At 41.2% G+C, this 22,936-nt stretch overlaps 1 protein-coding gene across 6 annotated transcripts in view; it reads left to right on the plus strand.

The window, feature by feature from the left end:
- LOC100409061 (UDP-glucuronic acid decarboxylase 1) overlaps nucleotides 1-22,936 on the plus strand; it is a 101,420-nt gene that overhangs the window by 22,039 nt on the left and 56,445 nt on the right. For 3 of the 6 annotated variants that reach the window (XM_078348401.1, XM_054244671.2, XM_035271821.3), the window contains 4 exons: nucleotides 6,718-6,745; nucleotides 7,971-8,034; nucleotides 8,922-8,965; nucleotides 14,992-15,052. In XM_078348401.1, coding sequence (XP_078204527.1) covers nucleotides 6,741-6,745; nucleotides 7,971-8,034; nucleotides 8,922-8,965; nucleotides 14,992-15,052 — 174 coding nt within the window. In that variant the 5' untranslated portion in view covers nucleotides 6,718-6,740. The remainder of the gene's footprint in view (nucleotides 1-6,717; nucleotides 6,746-7,970; nucleotides 8,035-8,921; nucleotides 8,966-14,991; nucleotides 15,053-22,936) is intronic. The other 3 variants (XM_054244672.2, XM_035271822.3, XM_078348402.1) reach the window with 1 other exon arrangement.

The following is a 22,936-nucleotide window of genomic DNA, read 5'->3' on the forward strand; positions in this document are numbered from 1 at the left end:
GCCACTGTTTGTCAGCCAGCCAGGTCTTTGGGAAAGCTTCTCCACACCCTCTCTGGGTATCCTCCCTGTACATGCTGCATTTCCATCACAGACCCAACATCACCTACTGAACAGTAAAGCAATGTGTGTGGGGTCTTACTCATGCATCCGCAGGCACTGAGTTTGTTGAATGAATAGTGGATGGACGAGCAAGGAAGGATTTTAGGAAACACTGGAAAAGGAAGGGAAAGCCTGCTTTAGGTCCCTGCAGCCAGGGACGGCCTGATTTCATTGAGCACCCAGCAGGCTGCTTTGTATATGTCATACTGTAAAGAAGGATGTGCCTTATGTACGACGTTACATAGGTAGCATAGGGTAGGAGAGCAGTCTCTCCCTAAATCACACTTTCTTCCTGTGACTTAGTGTAAGTACAGTTTAAAATAGTGATGGGAATGGCTGAAAAAACATGCTAAAGCATACTGTAGCCGTTTAAAATGGACAGGTAGAAAATGGAAATGGTGATTTTGCCTGACCCAGCCTTGTAACATTACTTGAAATAGGGCCGTCGAAATTACTACCAGACCTGGATTCCTGGTGAAGAATCTGTACTTTCTGTGTGGCCTGGCATCGGGGGATTCAGGCTGTATCCCTATTCTAAAACAAATGTGCCTCTTAAAATTCCGGGCCTTTATGGATTCTGCATTGGTGGTTTTCCATTCCTTTGGAGTCTTGAATTCATTGGAGGACTTTTCAGACCTGTGAACACAAAATTTCACATGTGCTTACAAGGTATTTTTCCCCTCTAGTCTCCCTGAAACCCATTCAGGGATCCACGGAGACCCACAGACTTCAGATTGGGAGGCTGTGTTCTAAAAGGATTGATCTCATGATAGCTGATGACTAAGGAACCAAGTTAGACTCATAAAGATTATGAAAATGTTGGGTTAGTGTTTTGATTTTTTCTTTGTTGGAAAAGGATACTCATTTTAATCATACCCTTAAAAAACCCAGTTTTTCACTCTAAATGAAAATTTGTATGAGGTAGATTTTCTTGAACTGGGTTTCCCTGCATAGTTGGGTATCGAAATCTGGATACCGACGTAATGAGAACTATGAAGCTGATATGCCACAGTTTACATGCAAAGTATTTTTTAAAATTTACATTAAAAATTAGAATAAATTAACATATTTTTAAAGCTGTGTGAGGGAGTTCAGTTTTTAAGCCCTTTGTCAAAAACTGAATAAAATATCTTTCTTAAAATACTTACTTTTCTTGATATTGATTCCTGGTACTATATAAATGGGTTTAATTCAGCTCACATATTTGTAGAGTACATCTATTAGTAATGCCCAGGTATCTGTTTGAAGCACTGTAGGTGGGTCAGAATAACTAAAGCAGGTTGCAAAAACTTGAAAGCAACATTAATTTAAAGCCGTGTTTAACTTTTAAGATCTATGCCCTGCCATCTTCCGGGCTACTCTACACAGAAATACACAAAACTAAGGTTCCATAATTGTTGGAATTTGCTTGTGTCTTTCCATTTGGAATGTGTGTAGCAGTGTGGGGGGTTTGTCCTGCTTGCTCTGTGTGTCTGTTCTTTGGTCTCGGCTGGGTATTGAATTCTCTCTGGAACAAAGCAGGTAGAGCTTTTGATAATTTGAAAGAAGGCCAGAACACTTGACATAAAAACATTGTAAAGATTAATTGGTTATAGCGCATCTGAAGATAAAAAGTAATAAGCAAGGGATAAATGTGGTAAGAAAAGGGAAAAATTACTTGGCCTACATTCAACCAGTTTTAGTACTTGAATCATGTATGCCTGGTATAGCAAATGTAAATATGAAAACACCTCGTATTTCAGAGAAACTTACCTGTATAAGCACCAACTAGACTAAAACATATAGCAGGCCTTGGCCACACGGCAGGGCCACCAGTGTCTCCTGGAGCAGGAGGGAAGGTTGAAGATGCTTTCTGGAGAAGAAAAGGATCAAATGAGGCTTGGAGGTGCAAGTGCCCAGGATACCACCTGTAGACAGAGCTGAAGGGTTGGGGACAGCAAGTGGTTTAGGGAGAGTGGAGAGTCCTATGCAGGAGGCTGCTTGTTGGGGGCTGCTCTGGAGGTCTGAGTGGGGAAGGAAGAGATTCAGGAAGCCTTCCTTTGCAAGGTGAATCAGAAAGTGCAGTCGGGGAGGAGAGGACACATCTCCAGGTGCATCTCCAGCCTCTAGGGGCAGTGGAAGAGGTCTACGCCACAGAAGTGGATCTGTTCCATATCTGCTTACATCCATTCTTATCCATTTATGAAGGGTGGTAAAGCTGTGGCTGTAGCTTGGACATCACTCCCCAGGGCTGATCCCAGGAAGCATGGGTGTCCCCTGCTTCCCCAGGAAGAGATGATTAAGGAGGATCAGTGGGCAAGGGGAAAGGGTCAGGACATTATGGTCAAGGAAACAGAAGGTGTCTGGGATGGGTGGCAGCCTTCACTGCTCTGAAATGGACTGAGGATAGAAGCATTGAGAGATTTCTGTGAAATCACCTTTTTTTTCCGAGACAGGGTCTCACTTTTGTCACCCAGGCTAGAGTGTAGTGGCGCGATCTTAGCTCACTGCAGCCTCAACCTCCTGGGCTCAAGTGATTTTCCTGCTTCAGCCCCACCATGTAGCTGGGACTACAGGCACGGGCCACCACGCCTGGCTAATTTGTTTGTATTTTTTGTTGAGATTGGGTTTTCACCAGTTTGCCCAGGCTGATCTCAAACTTGTGAGCTCAAGCAATCCTCCTGCCTTGGCCTCCCAAAGCGTTAGGATTATAGGCGTGAGCCACTGCACCAGCCTGAAATCATTTTAAACTGACTCAAAAAAAGGTTGGAAAGAAAAACTGAAAAAGCGAATAGCCGTGTGATGATTTGAAAAGTCTGCCAAAAGGTGCTACCCACCAAGAAGGCAATAAGTGATACTTCCATAGGCAATATGAGAATGGATGCTTCCATGACATAGAATACTTGTTTTCTGTGAAAGGATCTACTTTGATCAGCAGCTTAATTCTACAGCAAAACCGAGACTTTATAACTTACTCGAGAGATAGCACAGTAAAGAAAAATGCACATGGTTTTGGCAACTGGTGGCTCACGGGTGCTCTTTGTGAACTCTGGTGGCAGCAGTGCCTGGTGTCTGAGCTGAGGACTGACCCAAGTGTTCAGCAGGTGTCTAGAAAGAGGCAAGAACAGGACAACATGGACATGGAGTTTAATAAGGGTTAAAATCTCTTCCCTCTTTTTTTTTTTTTGAGACGGAGTTTCACTCAACCTCCGCCTCCTGGGTTCAGGCAATTCTCCTGCCTCAGCCTCCTGAGTAGCTGGAATTACAGGCAGGCGCCACCATGCCCAGCTAATTTTTTGTATTTTTAGTAGAGACGGGGTTTCACCATGTTGACCAGGATGGTCTCAATCTCTTGACCTTGTGATCCACCCGCCTTGGCCTCCCAAAGTGCTGGGATTGCAGGCTTGAGCCACTGCGCCCGGCCCTCTTCCCTCCTTTTTTAAAAGTAAGTAAACACTTTACTCATGTCACCATTTAAACTCAGTATTTTGGAAATTTCACAGTCTTTTTTTTCCCAAAGCATTTTTTAGAAGTGAAAGTCACACTGTTTATATATTTTTTCATCTGGTACTGTCATAACTGCATCATTATATTATAGTGTAGTTCCATAGTTATATATAACGGCTTTCTGATTTCATCAAATGGCTATATCACTATTTATCCAGCAGTGGGTGTGTGTGATTATAAATAAGGCCATGACATTTGTGAGGGCACTTTTTCTGTATGTTTACTTATTTCCTGAGAATAAGATAAAAGCAAAATCACGTGTTCTAAAGGTATAAGTGTTACAGGAGAGGGGTCTTGATCCAGACCCCAAGAGAAGGTTCTCGGATCTTGTGTACGAAAGAATTCAGGGCAAGTCCTTAAAGTGAAAGCAAGTTTATTAAGAAAGGAAAGGATTAAAAGAATGGCTACTCCATAGAGAGGGCAGTTCTGAGGGCTGCTGGTTGTCCATTTTTTTGGTTGTTTCTTGATGGTATGCTAAGCAAGAGGTGGATTATTCTTGCCTCCTCTTTTTAGACCATATAGGGTAACTTCCTGACATTGCCGTGGCATTTGTAAACTGTCACGGTGCTGGTGAGAGTGTAGCAGTGAGGTGACTCTCGTGGCCATCTTGGTATTGGTGGGTTTTAGTTGGCTTCTTTACTGCAAACTGTTTCAACAGCAAGGACTTTATGACCTATATTCTTTTTTTTCGTTTTTCTTTTTTGAGACAGAGTTTCACTATTTGATGCCCAGGCTGGAGTGCAGTGGCCAGTCTCGGCCCACTGCAACCTCCATCTCCAGGTAGGGCTCAAGTGATTTTCCTGCCTCAGCCTCCCAAGTAGCTGGGATTACAGGCACGTGCCACCACACCCAGCTAATTTTGTGTTTTTAGTAGAGATGGCGGTTTCATCATGTTGGTCAGGCTGGTCTCGAACTCTTAACCTCAGATGATCTGCCTGCCTTGGCCTCCCAAAGTGCTGGGATTACAGGTGTGAGCCATGTGCCCAGCCCGTTACCTGTATCTTGTGCTGACTTTCTGTCTCATCCTGTGACTTAGAATGCCTTAACCGTCTGGGGAATGCAGCACAGTAGGTCTCAGCCTCATTTTACCCAGCTCCTATTCAAGATAGAGTTACTCTGTGTGGTTCCAATGCCTCTGACATAAGCAGTTTTTTTTGTTTGTTTGTTTTTTGAGACCCAATCTCGCTCTGTTACCAGGTTCCAGGCTGGAGTGCAGTGGCGTGATCTCGGCTCACTGCACCCTCTGCCTCCTGGGTTCAAGCAATTCTCCTTCCTCAGCCTCATGAGTAGCTGGGACTACAGGCGCGTGTCACCATGCCCAGCTAATTTTTGTACTTTTTAGTAGAGACAGGTTTCACCATGTTGGCCAGGAGGGTCTCAATCTCTTGACCTCGTGATCCGCCCACCTCAGCCTCCCAAAGTGCTGGGATTACAGGTCTGAGCCACCATGCCTGGCCCAGTTTTTATTTTTTTTTAATAAATAATGAATCTAGTTAATATTTATTTGAATTTCTTTCTTTTTCCTGCTTTCTTGCCACTTTTATTTATTTGGTCACATATTGCTGTCTTTTTTTTTTTTAATCAAGTCTCCTCCTCTGTTTGAAGAGAGATGTGCTTTTATGGAATCAGCAACATTCCTTTTCTTGAGAGTGGGAATTTCTTGTGGGGTATGGTTTGGATACTGAATCCTGTTTAATGAGTAGCTATTAAACTCCTCCTACTACACACAAGAGGATGGCAATGGGAAGATGCCTGGGATTATGAGATTCTACCCTCAGGGCCTTCCCATCTCACAAAATTAGCAGCCAGGGACAGGGAGTATGTTGGTATTTACTCTCTCTGTTTTTCCTCAGCACCTGGAAGCACCTAAATGCACCTGGCACTTAAGAGGCCTTCAGTACTGCTGAGTGGCCAAATGAGGGCCAAATAGGAGTGTGTACAAAATATTAGGACCCCTCATTCACAGAAAAGGCTTCTTTAGAAAGAATCTCCTGCTCAGTAACTTAAAGTGAGTGCTTATGGTCTAGTATTATGTTTCTAAGTTATCTGCTGTTGATTCAGCGCTGATTTATACACATTTACTGAAGGCCCGCTGTATATAGGCACAGGTAGGGCCTGCCCACCAGGTGCCTAGAGTATAGAAGGGAGATGTGCTAAGTGCTGAGAAAGGTTGGCACTTCTATTGGAGTTAAGCTGCACTGCAGGCTGCTGTTAAATTTCTCTAGGATTGCTTTCATCATCATTACATGAGAGAGGTTAAATGAAACCTTAGGACATCTTTCAGACTTGTGATTGATTTTTGTGGCTAGTTCTTCCTCAAAGGTTGAGAACATACTGTTTATCAGAGCACATGCATCCTTAGCTAGATGTGGTGGCACATGCCTGTAGTCCCACTTGCTCAGGAGGCTGAGGAGGGAGGATTGCTAGACACCAGCCTGGTTAACAAAGGAGATCGGTCACTTTAAAAAAAAAAAAAAAGAAGCTCCATATGCACTCTCCAAGTGGGGTCTCCAGACTCCAAAAGAGGTATTCCAAAAGTATGGGGATAAATAGAAAAGAAAAATAGCTCAGAGCAATGTGAGTGAGCCATGTGAGGTCTGCAGAATTTATCAGGCCCAGAGAGTCATTATCATGGGGCTAAAGTCATGCCCTGCCATGCCCAGGGCCGGTTCTTCAAAGGCATTTTGTTTCTGCCCAGCTGCCTCACCCAATATCTTTTTCCTGGAATTTTTTATACAACAACAACAACAACAAAAAAAAACAATGTATAGCCAGTCAGTAGCTTATGTCATTTTAATGTAAATTCTTGTTAACTTAGCAATTGCCTCTTCCTTTAAAAGTGCACTTGTCACTGCTGCTGATGGGAGCATATATTCAGGGCAACTTGAGTCTATCTTCCTGGGTTGCAGTTCTCAAACTTGGTATGAATAAATTCTGCCAATCCTGTTTTTGCTTACTATGTAATAAGTCTTAATTGTTTTCAAAATAATGTGTGCCTTTTGTTGTCTTCCTGACATGATAGTTTTCTTCATAAACTTTAAATTATTGCTTGAAATTTAAGATTTCGTCCACTGGAATCCCTGAAAGTTATGGACTTAAATAATGACTTTTTTTTTTTTCTTTTTCTTACAGCTGTTTGGGGCAACTTCGTTAATATGAGGTAATTATTTTTAATTACTTGGATATTGTGGTTGGGTTTTATAGACACATTTCAGTTGGTACAGATGTCATGGGTTAATTGAAAAGTATTTTAAACACAAAACCTGGTTCTTGCTGTTCACATATCTGGGCTATTTCTTTTCTCCTATGGGTATTCTCAAGGAATGCAGCCGGTTTTAACAATTACCAAGTAAAGCCCACAAGTAAAGCAATGGTCAGCCACTCTTCCTTCCCTCATGTAGTTAATAGAGGGTCGACCTTAGGTTATGTACGATGCATTTCTGGGTGGCTTGAGCAAGAACACTGAGGGGCTTTTGCAAAACCTTTTGAGAAGGGAGCTGTCTTAGGGCAGCCATGGCTGGCCCATAACCCCAGGGGCGGGCCAGCTAGTGGATGTGGATTCTGAGACTACCTATTTAGTCCAGGGTTAAGCCTATATGCATCCTATGTGCTTCTTCCTAGGGCAGGAGGGTCTCTTGTAAAAATAAAACCGTTGTGTTATCTCTTTACCAAATTATAAAAATAGCCTTTAAAAATCAGCAAAAAGGAATAAGCATTTATTGTAAAAACAAATTTGGCTGTTTAAAGGAAAACTTGCTCCACTTTGTTATGTTGTGAGAATTGCTATTGTGATGATTAGGTTGGTATTGGAATGTAATGAGGCTGCATATGTCTACAAGGGTTAAAGGTCACTGTGCCCTCAGGAGGCTTTTCATGTGGAGTTGGGTTTTGCAAGGTGGGTGGGATGGTGTTAATCTGATTCCTATCCCCAGGGCATGTGTGTGTCTACTGACAAAGGCTGCTGTGTGACTAGGTGGGGTTCTCAGATCCCATTTAAAGGAGCTCTGTGGTTTTACTTAAAAGACTCCATTTGGTATTAAATCCCCAGGAAAGCCCAGCAGGCAAACATGTACTTCTATAGACACACTTCCTGCTTCTAATTTAAAATTCTGTGTTGGATGTAGCATGGCAGTGAGATTATTTTAGTTTAGTGGAAATAATTCATTCAGTAATACCGAGCGAGCATGTTCATAGATGCATTTAAGGGATTTCCTCCCTTGGTTGTCTTCTTTTTCTCTGGTGCATCTCTTCTGGAGGGAATTGCACCTGTGACTGATACTTGAGCAGGAGGTAGAGGTGTTCTGCAGCCTTTAGGTTGTGTTAGGGTATTTGATTCAGAAACATTCTCGAGGTCACAAAGCCTTTCAGTTAATCTCAGTTTATAGTTTTCTACTCAACAGGTCTATCCAGGAAAACGGCGAACTAAAAATTGAAAGCAAGATTGAAGAGGTTAGTCTCTTTTCCATTTTTGTATCTATTTTGTCTGTGTACTTGTCAATTTCAAGTCCTTTGCTTGTACTGTCATCCTTATTGTGGCAGCTTGATGCTGTTCTGTGATTTGAAACCATCTCTCTTGTTATTTATTTAAGAGGACGTGCAGTCTCTGTTACTGTTGGTCCATTTTTGACCGAATAAAACAAGTTCCACCTTATAGACAAAATGGGTTTAGATTTTTACATGACTTTTCAGGTAAGCCTTTTTTAGAGGAAGGGAAGTAATTATCTTTGGGAGACAGAAATGTGTACCAACATCCTCTCACTAGCACAGATGCCGAAAAGAAAACTGGCCCCTGATCAGATGCTTGTCCACAAATGTAAAGAGCATCCATGTGCACAGATGGGGACGTCACACTGCCACCCAACTGAAGGCTAGCACCTGTACTGGGTTATACACCTCCTATTTAAATACATAAAAATAAAGCCAGACTGTATTTTTAAGATGGGAGGGGATGGGAGGTTACTTTGGATATGAAGCCAAATGAGGGAGTCCTGGGAAGCCCTTGGGTTGCTCTCTTCCTACCTGAGCCCACAGTGTCTACAGACGTGGATGTGGGTTGACTAACAGCCTGCAATTTATGTGCTGCAGCTGATAACATAAATATATGTTATCAGAAACTGAGGCATTTATGGAGTAAGAGTTCAAATGGACAGTTTATCTGCTCAATTCTAGCATTGTGACTCAAGTGCTGTATCTTAATTTCAAACTGAAAGTTGATTTGTAGAGGAAATTAAAACCTGTGTTGCATTATGTCATGCTTCTCTGAAACATCAGAATGGGGTGAAAAGGGTTGAAGACTGTTTTTGCTTTAAAACTGATTTTTGTTACTATTTTTCTAGATTGTTGAACCACTAAGAGAGAAAATCAGAGATTTAGAAAAAAGGTAGGTGTACTTTTTGTCGTAAGGTCAATCGTTAAAATAAGTTTGTCTCAAGTGAGTAATTAATTCTCAGTTTGCTTTCTCCAAACTCTGCCACCTAAATAAATGTCTGCATATGCATTCCCCCCGGCTTTGAGCGTAATACCCATATAGAACATTGGGAGAAGAATCAATCTGGATATGTTAAGATCTTCCTTGTTCAAACTCTGAACATCTGAATTTCTGCAAATTTATTACATAGAAGTTGTGGCCAAGCCTCACATATTCATTTAACTTCTGTGTGTATTGATCAGTTGGATAGAATTCCAAAACAGGAGGACAATCTGGTGGGCCTCAAACATAGTATCATGTACAAACACCATGAATTAAGGATGTGGAGCCTGTGGTGTGTCATGTTTAGTCATTAGCTGCTTTTGTCACCAAAGTTCATGAAGAGGTTTCCAGAATGTAGTCCAGGTGAAGTAGCTGGGAAGGAAGATTTATGTGGTGTAATAGAAACAGTTATTTGAATCAGATTCCAGAGAGAACCCCTCCTCACCCTTTGGGACTTCTGAGGCAGCTGAGCCTCAGGCTCCGGGACTTTCTGCTTGCATATGCTGTATGCAAAAAACATGGTCTAGAGTAGCAGTTGAGTCTTTAGAAATTTTAAGAAGAAAAATGACAGCATTTATTAAAGTTGAGATGAGTTTTTTCCCCTTTCTTGGGATGAGTTTGGATGGTGTGTGTCAGCATTGAATGAGCCTTTTATCAAGTCCAGAACAAAAATGAAGAAATGAGCAGTTTTTCTTTGATTTTCATTAAATGATCAAACGGAAATAAGGTTGGAAGAGAGTCATTAAACCAAATGTGTCATTCACATTCTTATCCTCAACTGAGCAGTCAACCAAACTGTTAATTTCAAAACTTATCAGAATAAAAGTTGTCAGTAATTTTTAACAGATTCCCTTGGTAATATAAAGTTGTTATTTGTGCTTTAAATTTTTTTTGCCATGATTTTGTGTTTCAGTTATACAGCTTGTAATATTTCCTTGGATGGAAGCCAGAAAATCTGGCTTGGATAAGACAGCAGAATTGAGAGATTTTAATTGAAGCTTTTTTTAAAAAAAAATTTTTAATTTTTAATTTTTAGAAAAAATTGGAACGATAAGAAATAACCTACCACACGTTTTGTATATTGGTCAAAACGAATAAACAAAAAACTTGTCCACTAGTGATTATTTTCTTTAGACAGTGATATGCACTTATAAAAAGAAAAGTGTCTCAATTAGATAACTCCCCTAAGGCAACAAATAGCTTACAAACAAGCTCTCAGCATGTGAGAGTTAAGCAATCCCTTTGATACTTTTGTGATTGTGTGTGTGTGTGTGTGTGTGTGTGTGTACACTTTTAAACTGGACAGAGAAGCACAAATAATAATTTAATCCTAAGAGTTTACTGATAAATTTATTCTTGTTAATTTGTGTGTGTGTGTGTGTGTGTGCACTTTTAAACTGGACAGAAAAGCACAAATAATAATTTAATCCTAAGAGTTTACTGATACTTTATTCTTGTCAATTTGTGTGTGTGTGTGTGTGTGTGTGTGCTTTTAAACTGGACAGAGAAGCACAAATAAGAATTTAATCCTAAGAATTTCCAGATAATTTATTTTTGTCAACCTGTGAGGCCACCTTGAAAATAGTGGCAGAAGGCAAACATTTGCCTCTTGGGCTGCTTACAGGTGACTCATTCTGGGATGGTTCCGTCCTTCAGGTTTTTCAGCAAGTCAGGTGACCCACATGCCCACATTACTATGTCAGAAGGTCAAGTGCAGGTCTGGCTAAAAAAAAGTATGATGGTGGAAATTGATGGAATTCTGTCTAGCTTTACTTTTGCTAATTGTGTAATAAAGATGATCAAACAACCGTCTTGACACAGACAAGATAAGAATATAACTGGAAATAGGTTTACTTGACATGCTCGTCACTTTGAGCAAAGTGTCCCCCAAGAACTAAAGATATTTTTGGAAGTTACAGTTTATATTTATACAGGGAAGAAAAGAAGACAGTGTCATTCTAGAAGCCTGAGTAACAACTGTATGTGAGCTTTTTCTCTTTTTCACCACACTCTCATTTCTTAAAAGTTTGATTATTTGCCATTTGTTTAATTTTAATTCTGTATCTTTAAATGTTCTTTGAATAGATGGCAAATGATGATAATTTCAATTCTGAGTAAGGATACTACTTACCGGCTATCTTAATAAACAGTAAAGTTAGTCTGGAATATCATAAAATATTAATAATTAGTAAAGGATTAATTTGGGGCTGTCAGAAAAGATTTGTTACCTAGTTCATCCCTCATCTTGCCTCTGCTTGCTGGTTTCTCTCTCAGTCGGGAACACAGGCCTCATGCCTCTGCCGTATTTTGCTGCTTAACCCCCAGTGCCTAGTGTAGAACAGGCGCTTAATGGAAAGTTCCTAAATAAGTGGATGAGCCCATACACTGGGTAGGTGTTTCACCTCCTACAGGTCTTTAAGAAGCTTTGTGGGCTAAGCACGGTGTAATACTAGCACTTTGGGAAGCCTCGGCAGGCAGATCGCTTGAGCCCAGGAGTTTGAGCCCAGCCTGGGCAACGTAATGAAACCTCATCTCTACGAAAAATACAAGGCTGCAGTGAGCTGTGATTGTGCGACTGCATTCCATCTGGGGCAACAAGAGTGTGAGACCTTGTTTCAAAGAAAAAAAAGAACTTGTGCCCCTGCCCAACCCTGGGTCAGTCCAGCAGGTGCTTGGGAGCACTCAGCATGTGGCCCAGCCAACAGCATCCGCATGGTCACTGCGCTCTATCGGTCACTGTGCTCTGTCACCCATGACTGCAAGGAGGAAGACAGGATGACATTCATACTGAGGAGGACCCCACAGGAACTCACCCCTTCCTGTTACTTTCAGCTTTGCCTCAGAGGAAGAAGTGAGGACTACCAGATAGTTTCTTAAAAGTTTAATTACTTGAGCGTTTGCATGTGAAAGCTAAAACTTGGCAGCTACATATTGAAGAAAAACAATGCAAGAAACCCAAAATATTTTTTGTTTTTTAAATTAAGGGTTTCAGCACACTGCATTTGAAGTATTTTTTAGTCCGTCTTACACCCGTCACTGTGTGTGTCGGGCAACCATGCCTTTGCTTTGGTTCAATTTCTTTGAAGTAACATTTCCTGTAATAAAACAGTTTGCCCTGTTCCTCTTGGTATAAGTAGCACACCGCGTTTCATTTTAAGCTTTCAGACAGGGACTATTCTAAGCTGACAGCTTGGATTAACATTTGTTTCTGTGGCCCTGGATGCACATGCCACAGTCCTGTGCCTCCGCTCCTCACTGAATGGTTTCCCTTTCTGCCTCTGGTTTTCCCGTGTGTAGCTATACTCCCATTACCGAGCAGTCCTGACTCTATAATCATATACATGGTAGAGAAAGCACTGAAGGTGAGTGATGGGAAGTGATGCATCAGAGATGGCACCTGCATTTTCACAACAGTCCAGAGGAGCCACAGTGCTTGTCAGCAGTCATAGGAAGGAAAGAGGGTCTCAGCTGTGCCACAGCACTGGATGTGCTACTCGGAGATTGAGGCTGAAGACCAGGATATTGTGAGTTCAGAGAAATGGGAAAAATTGGAGCAGTGTCAGAGGTGCCCACAGATAACTCAGATTTACAATGTAGTCTCCCAAGTGTTACTTGGCAAACAGGACATCTGTTCTGATCCTGCCAGTCTAACAGCATCCCTCCTGACTGAGGGCAGAACTTGCCCCTGCTCCGCAGCTGCTTGGATACCATTCCCGAGGTACTTCCTATGGGCGGCAAGTGCTGAAAACAGTCCATGAGCTCACAAGGGGGAATGCCAGGGTTCCCACCCATGCCCTCAGACTCTTTCATCTGATTTTGTAGTCTGCAAGGGGAACTTGACCTTTTGAGACTCTGGAAGTTCTTAATAGGGGAATTCGTCTGCATTGTAATAGAAAGCCCTTTCACACCAATTTAAGCACCCTTCCAGGCCTTCTGGAGATGAGAAACTCCTATTTCAGGGGCTTCTGTCTAATGACCTGTCATATTCTGTTCAGTTGAGCGACTATAAAGGAAGTGCACTTGGTATCCTAGCAATGTGTCAGTGCTGGGGACAGGATGGGGATGGAGACAGTGCCACCTGGCCCAACACCTCTCCAACTAATATAATGACCATAAAGCTGATGTCTGAGATTTTATTTAAAGCACTTTTGTTCCTAACTGAATCACTTTAAAAATGAATATTTCAGTTCTGTGTTTATCACCTCTCACTGGACATTTTATATTCTAATTACACTACCCGGCTTCTGGGACATCAGTGTGGACTGGGGACCCATGGCACCTTAAGGTGGTAAGAGGGCATCAAAAGATAAGTGAGACTTAAGACAGGGTCAGAACTGACCCACCGAGACAGAAGGTGCTGATGCCCAATTGTTTTACCAGGGACACAGGTCAGAAAGAGGATGCTGTGATTGTGAAAATTCCTGGAGCAGGAGACAAAGTTTCATTAATATCTTTTCTGGAGTGGTTCTCCCGCCTGGGGCCTGTGACTTCATGAAACTGCTCTCTTCCATCTGGCCCCCATACAGCATCTAGAGAATGCCATGGTTATAGCCCGATGGGTTCTTCTCACCCACTGCCCTGAGAAAACCAAGGCATTGAGAACAGGAAGTGTTAACAGCCAAGGAAGAGTTTAATCTCAGGGCCAGCCATGTGTGAGAATGGGAGAGGTTTCTCAAATCTTTCTCCCTGAGAACTCAAGAATTTTTAAGGGTAGTTTGATGGGTGGGGTCTGGGAAGCTGAAACAATTGATTGGCTGGGTGTGTAATCACAGAGGTGTCTAAACTGTCTACTCGCAGTTCTTGGAAGCAGAGTCTGAGGACCACGTGACTAGGTGACATCTCTTTGTCTGTCTGCCAAATGCTAAATCTGAAAGCTATCTCAGAAGGCCATTTCTTTAGGATTCACAATAGTGATGTCACCTGTAGAAGTTGTTGGAGAAGTTATAAGTCTTGCGACCTCTGTTTGCGTGACTCTGGGGCAGTAAGCAACAGTTAGAAAACCAAGCTCAGCTAAGCCATGCAGATCATAGTTGAACTATGCTTATTCTTTAGCAAAGTTCAGACCCTCCCATAACTCTAACCTCGGTTTAGGAGTGTGGCTTCAATCTCGAAACAAGGTGGAGGGTCAGTTTTCCTTGCTTCAACGTTTCACTATAAATTCCTCTCCTAGTTATCTTGGCCTCTGCTCTAAAATAAGCAAAAACAATAAAATTTAGACTGTGAGGTTAGAAGCAAGATGGAGCCAGTCATATTAGGTTTCTCTCATTACTTACCCTTCTTCAAAGGCAGTTTCGTGGCCATCTTCCTCATGGTGTAGTTTTACCTGGACTACTAGAGGTAGTGTCTGCCCTGCTTTAGCAGCTGCTGGAAATCTATAGCTTTGTAAGCTTTCGCTTCTCAGAGATGGAATCGCGAGTCATATCCTTAGCTTGATTCTAAACAAAGAGCAGGCTGGGCGCGGTGGCTTGTGCCTGTAATCCTGTTACTTTGAGGCTGAGGCAGGTGGATCACGAGGTCAGGAGATTGAGACCATCCTGGCCAACATAGTAAAACCCCATCTCTATTAATAAAATACAAAAAAACTTAGCTGGGCCTGGTGGCACATGCCTTTAGTCCCAGCTACTCGGGAGGCTGAGGCAGGAGAATTGCTTGAACCCAGGAGGTGGAGATTGCAGTGAGCCAAGATCATGCCACTGCACTACAGCCTGGGCGACAGTGTGAGACTGTCTCAAAGAAAAAAACAATGAGCAGGTTAGATAGCACTTGACCTCAAATTAACCTGTAACTCCTTGGTTTCTCCAGCACTCATTCAAGAGTAGAGAGAAGGAGCAAACAGTAACAGTCCCAAAACCTAGCATATGCTTTGACAGTAAATGGAGAAAATATTCAAATGAAATATTTGACTTTTTCCTTTTGAATTTCTTTGTCTTATACAGCTTTACCCAGAAATACCCACCAGTGAAGTTTTTATCAGAAAAGGATCGGAAAAGAATTTTGGTAAGTTTGTACACCTGATTGGTATTTGTAGTGTTAAGAAACTTTCTTTTTTCATTGAGAGAGAATTCACATGTCATAAAATTCACACTTCTCAAGGATACAATTCAGTGACTTATAGCATGTCCACAGAGTTAGCACCACATTCTGATTGCACAATATTTTCATCACCCCAGAAAGAAGTCCTGCACCCATTAGCAGTCACTTCCCATTCCCAGCCCCCTCCTACCAGCTCTGGGAAACCACTAAAACTATTTTCTATCTCTTTGAATCTGCCTTTTTTGAACATTTCATGTGAATGAAATGATGCGATATTTGGTCTGTCTTCAAGTCTCAGCTGTAGTATGAATCAGTACTTTTCATTCCTTTTCATGGCTGAACAATAGTCCATTGTATGGTTGTGCCACATACTGTTTACCTGTTTCTCAGTTGATGGGTATTTGGATTTGTTTCTACCTTGAGGCTGTCGTGAATAATGTTGCTATGAATGCATGTGTGTAAGTTTTTGTGTGGACATAGGATTTTCAGTTCTTTTAGGTATACTTAGGGGTGGGATTACTGGATTGTGTGGAAACCCTGTGTTTAACTTTTTGAGGAAGTATGAAACTTTAGAGCAATGGTTTTCAGCCTTTTAGACCACTTTGACAAATACCCGGGGGGCTTCCTTGGCTCACAGTGCTCTTGTTAAACATCAGTATAAACTTACCAATGAAAGAAACCCTTTTAACTATTAGGTAACAAAGTATGTCCAAAAAGATTGCTTGTTGTGTTTTTTAAAAGTAACAGCTTTATTGAGATATAATTCACATACCATAAAATTTACCCTTAAAATTTATAATTCATTAGTTTTTAATGTATTCACAGAGTTGTGCAGCCCTTACCACAACTAATTTTAGAACCCCCCAAAGAAGGCCTGTACCCATTAGCAGTCACTCTATTTTCCCTGAGGCCTTCCATACCCCAATCCCTAGGAAAGCATTAATCTGTTTTCTGTCCATGTAGATTTGCCACTTCTTAATATTTTTATAGATGGGATAATGCAGTATTTGTCCTTTTGTGACTAGCTTTTCTCACTTAGCATGTTTCTAGGTTTCATTCATGTTGTAGCTTGTATCAGTATTTCATATGTTTTTATTACCAAATAATCTGTTACGTGAATGTACCACATTTTACTTATACAGTAGGCCCTCCATATCTGTGTATTCAACTAACCACGAATTGACAATGTAGTTAGGCCCACAATAGTTATGTCTGTACTGAACATGTGCAGACTTTTTTCTTGCTGTTATTCCCTAAACAATACAGTATAACATTTTTACATAGCATTTACATTGTATTAGGTATTATAAGTTATCTAGAGATCATTTAAAGTACAGAGGAGGATGTGTGTAGGTTATATGCAAATACTACACTATTTTATATGAGGAAATAGCATCCTTGCATTTATGTATGGGGGTGGGGTGTGGTACTGGAAGCAATTCCCTGTGGATACTGAGGGGCAATTGTAAGTTTGTTATATTTGTCATAGGGTGATATTATTTAACCTTATGAGGAACTGCTGTTTGCCAGACAGCAGCACCATTGTGCATTCCACCAGCAGTGTATGAGGGTTCCAGTTTCTCCACATCCTCAACACAACTTCTTATCGTCTTTTTTATTGTAGCCTTTCTCCTAGGTGTGAAGTGATATCTTTTTGAGGTTTGTAGTTGCAATTCTCTGATAGCTCATGGTGTTGAGCATGTTTTTGTGTGCTTATTGGTCCTTTCTATTACTTAACCTGTTCTTTAATTGGGTTATTTTACTTTTCATTATTGAGTTCTTTATATATTCTTGATTCATGTTTCTTATCAGTTATGTTATTTGCAAATATTTTTTCTCATTCTGTGGGTTGTCTTTTTACTTTCTTGATGGTGTTCTTTGAAGCACAAAAGTTTTAGATACTGATGAAGTCTGTTTTATTCTCTTTTGCTGCTTGTACTTGGGTGTCATATTTATTAAATCATTGCCTAAACTGAGGACACAAAGGAGCAGGCTGGGCACTGTGGCTCACTCCTGTAGTCCCAGCACTTCGGGAGGCTGAGGTGGGCGCATGCTTTTTTCCTAAGAGTTTTATAAATTTTCTTCTTAAATTTAGGCCTGTGATTTATTTTGAGCTGATTTTTGAATGGGATATTAGGTCATCATTCTGTTGCAAATGGCTGTCCAGTTGTCCAGCACAATTTGTTCAAGAGACTAAGTATTGTCCATTGAATTTTCCTGGCACCCTGATTTTGTTGAAAATCAGTTTACCATAAATGTACAGTCAAACATCACTTGACACTGGGGATACATTTTGAGAAATGCATTGTTAAGTGATTTTGTTGTTCTGTGAGCATCGTAGAGTGGACCCACACAAACCTAAATGGTACAACCTGCTACACACCTAGGCTACATGGTATGATCTATTGCTCTTACCTACAAACCTGTACAGCATGTTGCTATACTGAATACTGTAGTTAGTTCTAACAAAGATAAGTATTTGTGTTCATCTGTGTAGGCCACTTACTACAAATGGAGCTTAGAAGACTAGAAGTTGCTCTAGGTGAGTCATTGAGTAAATGCCTTGTACTTAACTAATTTTTTATTCGGTACCTTTCCCTTCTTTTTCCCTGTGGAATCTAGTTACTGTTCTTATTCCCTGTGGAATCCAGTTACTACTTTCAGTCTGAAGAACATCCTTTAGTATTTCTTGTGCAGTAGGTGTGCTAGCAATGAACTCTCATTTTTTGTTTAGCTAGGGTTGTCTTATTTTTGAAAGTTATTTTTGGTCGTATGTAAGATTCTTTGGTGGAATATAAGTCAGTTGTATATTGACTGCCAGTTTATTTTTACACTTTAAATATGTTGATAGAGTTTGGATATTTGTTCCTGTCTCCTAATCCCATGCTGAAATTTGATCTCCAGTGTTGGAGGTAGGGCCTAGTGGGAATCATTTGGGTAATGGGGACAGATCCTCATGAATGGCTTGGTGCACACCCCACTGTAATGAGTTCACATGAGATCTGATTGTTAAAAAAGAGTATGGGACCCACTTCTCCTCCCTCTCTTGCCATGTGACATACCTGCTCCCCCTTAGCCTTCTACTTTGATTGAAAGCTCTCTGAAGCCCTCACTGGAAGTAGGTGCTGGAGCCATGCTTCATGTACAGCCTGCAGGACCATGTGCCAAATAAACCTCTTTGCTTTATAAATCACCCTGCTTCAGGCATTCCTTTACGGCAGCACAAAATGAACTAATACATATGCCATCCACTGCTTTCTCCATTATTTGTTGCAGTGAGCCAGCTGTTAATCATATTGGGGTTCCCTCATATGTGACAAGTCATATTTCTTTTTCTGCTGTATGAATTTCCTAGGACTGATGTAACAGTTACCACCATCTGAGTGGTTTAAAATAGCAGAAATTTAATTCCTCACAGTTCTAGAAGGTAGAAATCTGAAATCAAGGTGTCACCAAGGCCATACCCATCCCCCTCTGAAGGCTGAGGGGAATTTTTTCTGTGCTTTTCTTCCAGCTTCTTGTATTGCCTTCATGTTCTTTGGCTTGTAGAGGCATCACTGTGGTCTCTGCCTCCAGCAGCACATGGGTCCTTGCATGACTCTATATTGGATTAAGGTTCCACCCTCAGCCAGTATAACCTTATCTTAAGTAAATACATCTACAAAGGCTCTATTTTTAAATAAGGTCACATTCTGAAGCTCTGGGAAAGACATAAATTTTGTAGGACAATATTCAACCTGGCATAGCTGCTTTCAAAATTTTATCTTGTCTTTGGTTTGTGGCATTTCTGGAATGATGTATCTGTGTGCAACTATTTTTGTTTGTGCTCATCCTACTTGTGGTTCCTTGAACTTCTTGAATATGTACATTAATATGTTCATCAATTCTGAGGAGTTTTCAGTCATTATTTCTTTGAATACAGTTTGTATTCCTTTCTCTTTTCTTACACTCCCAGTGCAGCATGCATGTTGATGCACTTATTGGTGTCCTGTATTTGTCTGAGGCTCTGTTTAGTTTCCTATATTTTCTTTGATCTTTGGGTTCCTTAACCCTTTTCAATCTAAGTTTGCTGATTCTTTAGCCTAGTTCGAATCAACTGTTGAATTCTTCTGTTTAATTTTTAATTTTCAATTATGATATTTTTCAACCCCATAATTTCAATTCGTTTCTATTTTGTAATCTCTCATTATCTATGTACTTCTTTAAGCATGGTTTTCTTTGGTTCTTTGAACACTTGCCCTTATTTTTAATGGTAAAAACTGCAGTGACTTTTGCCGGAACCTACTATTTACAGTGGTTGCTTTGGTGTCTTTACTATATCCAACATCTGGGCCTTCACATAGACAATTTTTGTTGCTTGTTTTTTTGTTGTTTTTTGTTTTCTTTTTGTGGGTCACACATTTCTGTTTCTTTGGATGTCTTGTAATTTACTGTAGAAATCTGGGCATTTTAGGTAGTATATTGTAGCACTTCTGGATATTATGCCCTCATCCCAACCCCCACCTTCCCCAACTTGTTTTTCTTTTATTTGCTTATTTACTTATTTAGTGACTTGTCTGGTCTACTTTAGTAAAGTGTTTCCTATTCCCTCCCCTGCCACTGCAGCGTGAACCTTTAACTGTTGTTTTTCAGAAGGATGTAGCGTTGGCCACATCCCCTAGGATCATGGTGCTTCTAACAGGCTTGGGTTGACAGTCTCTTTCCCCGATTTCTCTGTTAAGCCTGTGCAGTATCTCACCCAGCTGTTAGGCTGCAGTGGTTGCTGGCTAATTGCTTTATTTTTTATCAGTGTTGTGGGTTTTAAATTACTCTTCAATTAAACTCTGACCCAGTTAAACTCTGTCCCCTTGGCAGAGGCAGATTTTGAGACCAGTCTTTGAGATTTGTTCTGATGCCAGAAGGTTTCTTAAGTGTCCTCTCTGGTTCTCTCTGTTAGACAAGCTGGCCTCGGATTTCGCTTTCTATTCTCATAGATCTGCTGCCTTCTATTTATTGCTTACCATCTACATCTCCATTGTTCTTGAGAACAGCCTTATGCTTGAACTTTCCCACTTTCTCTTTTAAATAAAGTCAGCTCTTTTAGGAAGAGCATTTGAGTGCGCTGTTTTCAGTACCTCTTTCCCCCAGGAAAACCTCTGAGCCCCTGCGCTGGAGCTGGGGTGGGAGCAACAGCTCTATTTTATAATCAGGGTGCTGTAGCTCCTGGTTTTTTTCCTTGATTCTCTTGGCATGGAACTTCTCCCCTGTAAGCAAAATGGGGCAACAGTGATTGGAATCCTATTATTATCAGCCTTCCCTGTCTGGGAAGTACTGCCAAATGGCCCTTCTGGTGAGAGACCATATCTTTTGACTGGGGTTCTCATTTTATTGGCCACACCCAGCACATTCTCCACTCTAAACTGTGGGGAATGGACTAAAGTGTTGCAGAATCTTGCTTTTCTTACTCAATTTTATATTTTATTTTGTTTTTTTGAGAAAGAGTCTCACTTCATCACATAGGCTGGAGTTCAGTGGCATGTTCTTGGTTCACTGTGATCTCCACCTCCCAGGTTAAAGTGATTCTCCTGCTTCAACCTCCCAAGTAGCTGTGATTATAGGCGTGTGCCACCATGCCCAGCTAATTTTTGTATTTTTAGTAGAGATGGGGTTTCACCATGTTGGCCAGGCTGGTCTCAAACTCCTGACCTCAGGTTATCTGCCCGCCTTGGCCTCCCAAGGTGAATTTTACATTTTCTTGAATACATGCTACTTCATTTGCTGTACATGCTTAGCACAATTTCCAGAGACTTTTAATGGTTATTTACAAAAACAATTCAGACCGTTTATGGTTGTTTCCTTGGGCAACAGGTCTGCGGAACACTTTACACTGCAATTCAACAAGAAATGTTTTACATATGACCTTGATGTTGAAATGACTAGTACACAGGTTGCTTTGTTCTTTTACCCATCACCTAGGCGGTAGGACTGAATCCCTAAAACATTACTGTCAGCCCTGAATTGATATTAGACTGTTGCTCCATATAATCTCTCTGTTCTTCTGGAGGTTATAGAAGTCTCTTGCCTTTTTGAGATGGCTTATGTAACTCTTGCTGTGAGCAGTCTCTGAAGTCTGTTAATTCTTCTATGTTCCTCTTTTGAGGTTATTACTATTGCATCAAAAAGGTATTTGCATTTGAGTATGAATTTGGAAATATATTTGGAAAAATATAGTTAATTGTTCTAATCTTTTATTGTCGTGTTGTCAGCTTGAACACAAATCTTATAGTCCACTTTTCTAGGTTTGTTTTGTGCTGCTGTAAAAATTTACCACTGGCTTACAGTTTGCAGGCTGGCAGGACCAATATCAAGGGGCCTTCTTGCTGCATCATCCCGTGGCAGAAGGGCAGAGAGAGGATGAGAGAGACAAAGAGAATCAACTCATCCTTTTACACATAACCCACTGCCACGATAATCACATAAATTCATTCATGAGGGTGGGCGCTCATAGCCTAATAACTTCTCATTAGGCCTCACCTCCCAATGCTGTTGGGAATTAAATTTCCAGCACGTGATTTTTTGGGGGACACATTCAAACCCAGAGAGCATTCTGGCTGTGGTCTGTCAAATTTATGTCCTTTTCACATGCAAAATACATTTACTTCATCTCAATAACCCAGCATTTTAACTTGTTCCAGCACCAGTGCGAAAGTCCAAAGTCTCATCTAAACATCATTTGGGTAAAATTCAAGGCATGATTCATTTTAAGGCAAATTTCCCTCCAGCTTTGAGCCTGTGAAATCAAAAGAAGTTATCTACTTGTGAAATACAATGGTGGAAGAGGCATAGGATAAACATTCCCATTCCAAATGAGAGAAATAGGAAAGAACAGGGTAACTGGTCTCAAGTAAGCCCAAAACTCAACAGGGCAAACAAGACCAAATTGTAATACTCCCGATAATCTTGACTCCGTGGCCCGAGTCCTGGTTACACTGGGGTGGGGGTTGGACCTCCAAAGACTTGGGGAACCCCCAGCTTGTGGCTTTGCTGGGCTTAGTCCACCTGGCAGCTTTCACAAGTTGGGGTTCTGTGCCTGTAGCTTCCCCATGCTGGTGTTACATGCTGGTAACTTTACAGTTCTGGAGTCTTGGTGGCAGCTGTATCACTGCAATGAGTCTGCCTACCCCCTGTCACCTCCCACCCACTCCTGGGCTATTCGTGACATCCTTTGAAATCTAGGTGGAAGAAGCTGTGTTCTCATGGCTCTTGCATTCTGCACACTTGCAGAATTAGAGCACCACGTGCACGCCACCAAGGTTTACAGCCTGTATCTTCTGGAGTGGTAGCTTGAGCTGTGCCTGGACTGGTTGGGGCCACAGCTGTGGTGACTGAGGAGTGCTACGGGGAGCAGAGACTTGTAGCAGCACAGGTCAATGAATGCTGACCTCGAACACCTCTCTGGAAACCTTGGCCTCAAGGTCCCCACTTGCCTGGAGGATTTCTGAAATGCCTTTAGGGTGATTCTCCCATGACAGAACTTGACTTCCTTCTATCCATGCTAATCTGTGTATCAAAGGATCAGTTGTCTGTACTCTCGTGCACTTTTTCATTCTTTACATGGCAAGGCTGGGGATTAAAAAAATTTTTTTTGTTCTGTTTCCCTTTTAGTTATACAGTCTGCCTTTAAATCATTTTTCTCTTCTCTTATTTTACTCTATGTAGTTAAAAGAAGCCATGCAGTTCTTTTAATACTTTGCTTAGAAATTTCTTCCACCCGATATCTTAGCTTATGGCTTGTTAATTTTGCGTTTATAAAGCCAGGGGACACAAGACACATTTCAGGCAAGTTTCTTTGCCACTTTGTAATAACGA

This window comes from Callithrix jacchus, chromosome 14 (assembly GCF_049354715.1).
Source record: "Callithrix jacchus isolate 240 chromosome 14, calJac240_pri, whole genome shotgun sequence".
Lineage (NCBI taxonomy): Eukaryota > Metazoa > Chordata > Mammalia > Primates > Cebidae > Callithrix > Callithrix jacchus.